The sequence below is a fragment of the Trypanosoma equiperdum genome (assembly GCF_001457755.1).
Source record: "Trypanosoma equiperdum strain OVI genome assembly, contig: ctg_724, whole genome shotgun sequence".
In the NCBI taxonomy this organism is placed as follows: Eukaryota; Euglenozoa; class Kinetoplastea; order Trypanosomatida; family Trypanosomatidae; genus Trypanosoma; species Trypanosoma equiperdum.
In genome coordinates this window covers 807-1,880 of record NW_027124670.1, presented here as the reverse complement: position 1 = coordinate 1,880, position 1,074 = coordinate 807, and the positions used below count along the sequence as shown (strand labels likewise).

At 48.3% G+C, this 1,074-nt stretch overlaps 1 protein-coding gene across 1 annotated transcript; it reads right to left on the bottom strand.

Moving 5' to 3' along the window:
- Positions 1 to 210: 210 nt before the first annotated feature.
- TEOVI_000332500 (Trypanosomal VSG domain containing protein, putative) lies at positions 211 to 900 on the bottom strand (the record flags this gene model as incomplete). Its single annotated transcript, XM_067226245.1, has 1 exon — positions 211 to 900. The coding sequence occupies one exon, from the start codon at positions 898 to 900 to the stop codon at positions 211 to 213; it is 690 nt and encodes a 229-aa protein (XP_067082346.1).
- Positions 901 to 1,074: the final 174 nt, after the last annotated feature.

The window sequence follows — 1,074 nt, the reverse complement described above, 5'->3', positions numbered from 1 at the left end:
ATAAAATTAAACAAAAGTCTTTTAAAATCCTGGAAGTCTAAAATTTTACCAAACTCATAAAAGCAGGACCCATCAGAGACAGTTTCTTATTGAAGAGAAAACTGGAATCCTTGAACTTGTCTTCGATCATCCCACAAACTTTCGTCTTGCCTGGAGGAGGGGTGCCTGTCACTGCCTTGCATGCCTCCTTGGTTGAATGGCTAGAGAAATTTACTCCTGGTTTTGCTGCTCCTGTAGCTCCCTCTGCTCCTTGGCTTTTCTGTCCTTCTCCATCTTTAGGTTTGCAGTGTTCTCCTTTAACCGCAGTAGTGCTATCCCATTTGCAGTTATTGTTTGCTGTGCATGTTGCGTTGGTTTTGAGGTTGGTGCAGTCCGTTTCGTTAATTTTTTTTGTTGCTCCGTGTCTTTTGATGTGGCCGTTGCTACTGCCACTGGAAGTGGTCTTTCTAGCTCTCGTTCCAATGCCGCTTTCAGGCCGAGTAGCTGTAGCGCTGCATTTTCTGCTGCTGATTCCTTTTTACGCAGATCCGCGTGGAGCTTGAGCGCTTCTTGCAGTTTCTGGTACCATTCGATTGCCGTTACCCCTTTGTTATTGCCGTTGATCCTCTGCGTGTAGTCTACGCAGTTGCTGTTCGTCTTAGTGCAATCCGTGTTTAGTGTCGGCCCTAATACCATCTTGTGAGTGCCGTCGGTTTTACTGTTTCCTAGTCTGGCGCTGAATGCACGTAATGCTGCCGTAAGTGCTGTTGCTGGATCCATTTTGTTGTCTATTGGGCCGCAAGCGTCTTTTACTGCTTTAAGTGTGTCAGCTTTGAATTGCGCTGCTGCTGCTGCTGTCATCCCCCCTATGGCGCCGCCGGTGCATTGGTCGCCGCTTTCCGCGAAGCGTAGGCAAATCATATCGGTCAGAATTCCCTTTCCCGAGTTTGCCGTTGTGCAGACGGCTTCTTTGCTTTTGGTGATGCCTGGTTAATTGCAGTCTAGCTCACCGGCTTTTGGCGTTGCTACCGGCCCGCAAAGTGCTTCTTGCACGAGGTCCTTTATTGCCGCTGCTATTGGTTTATCGTCTGTAGC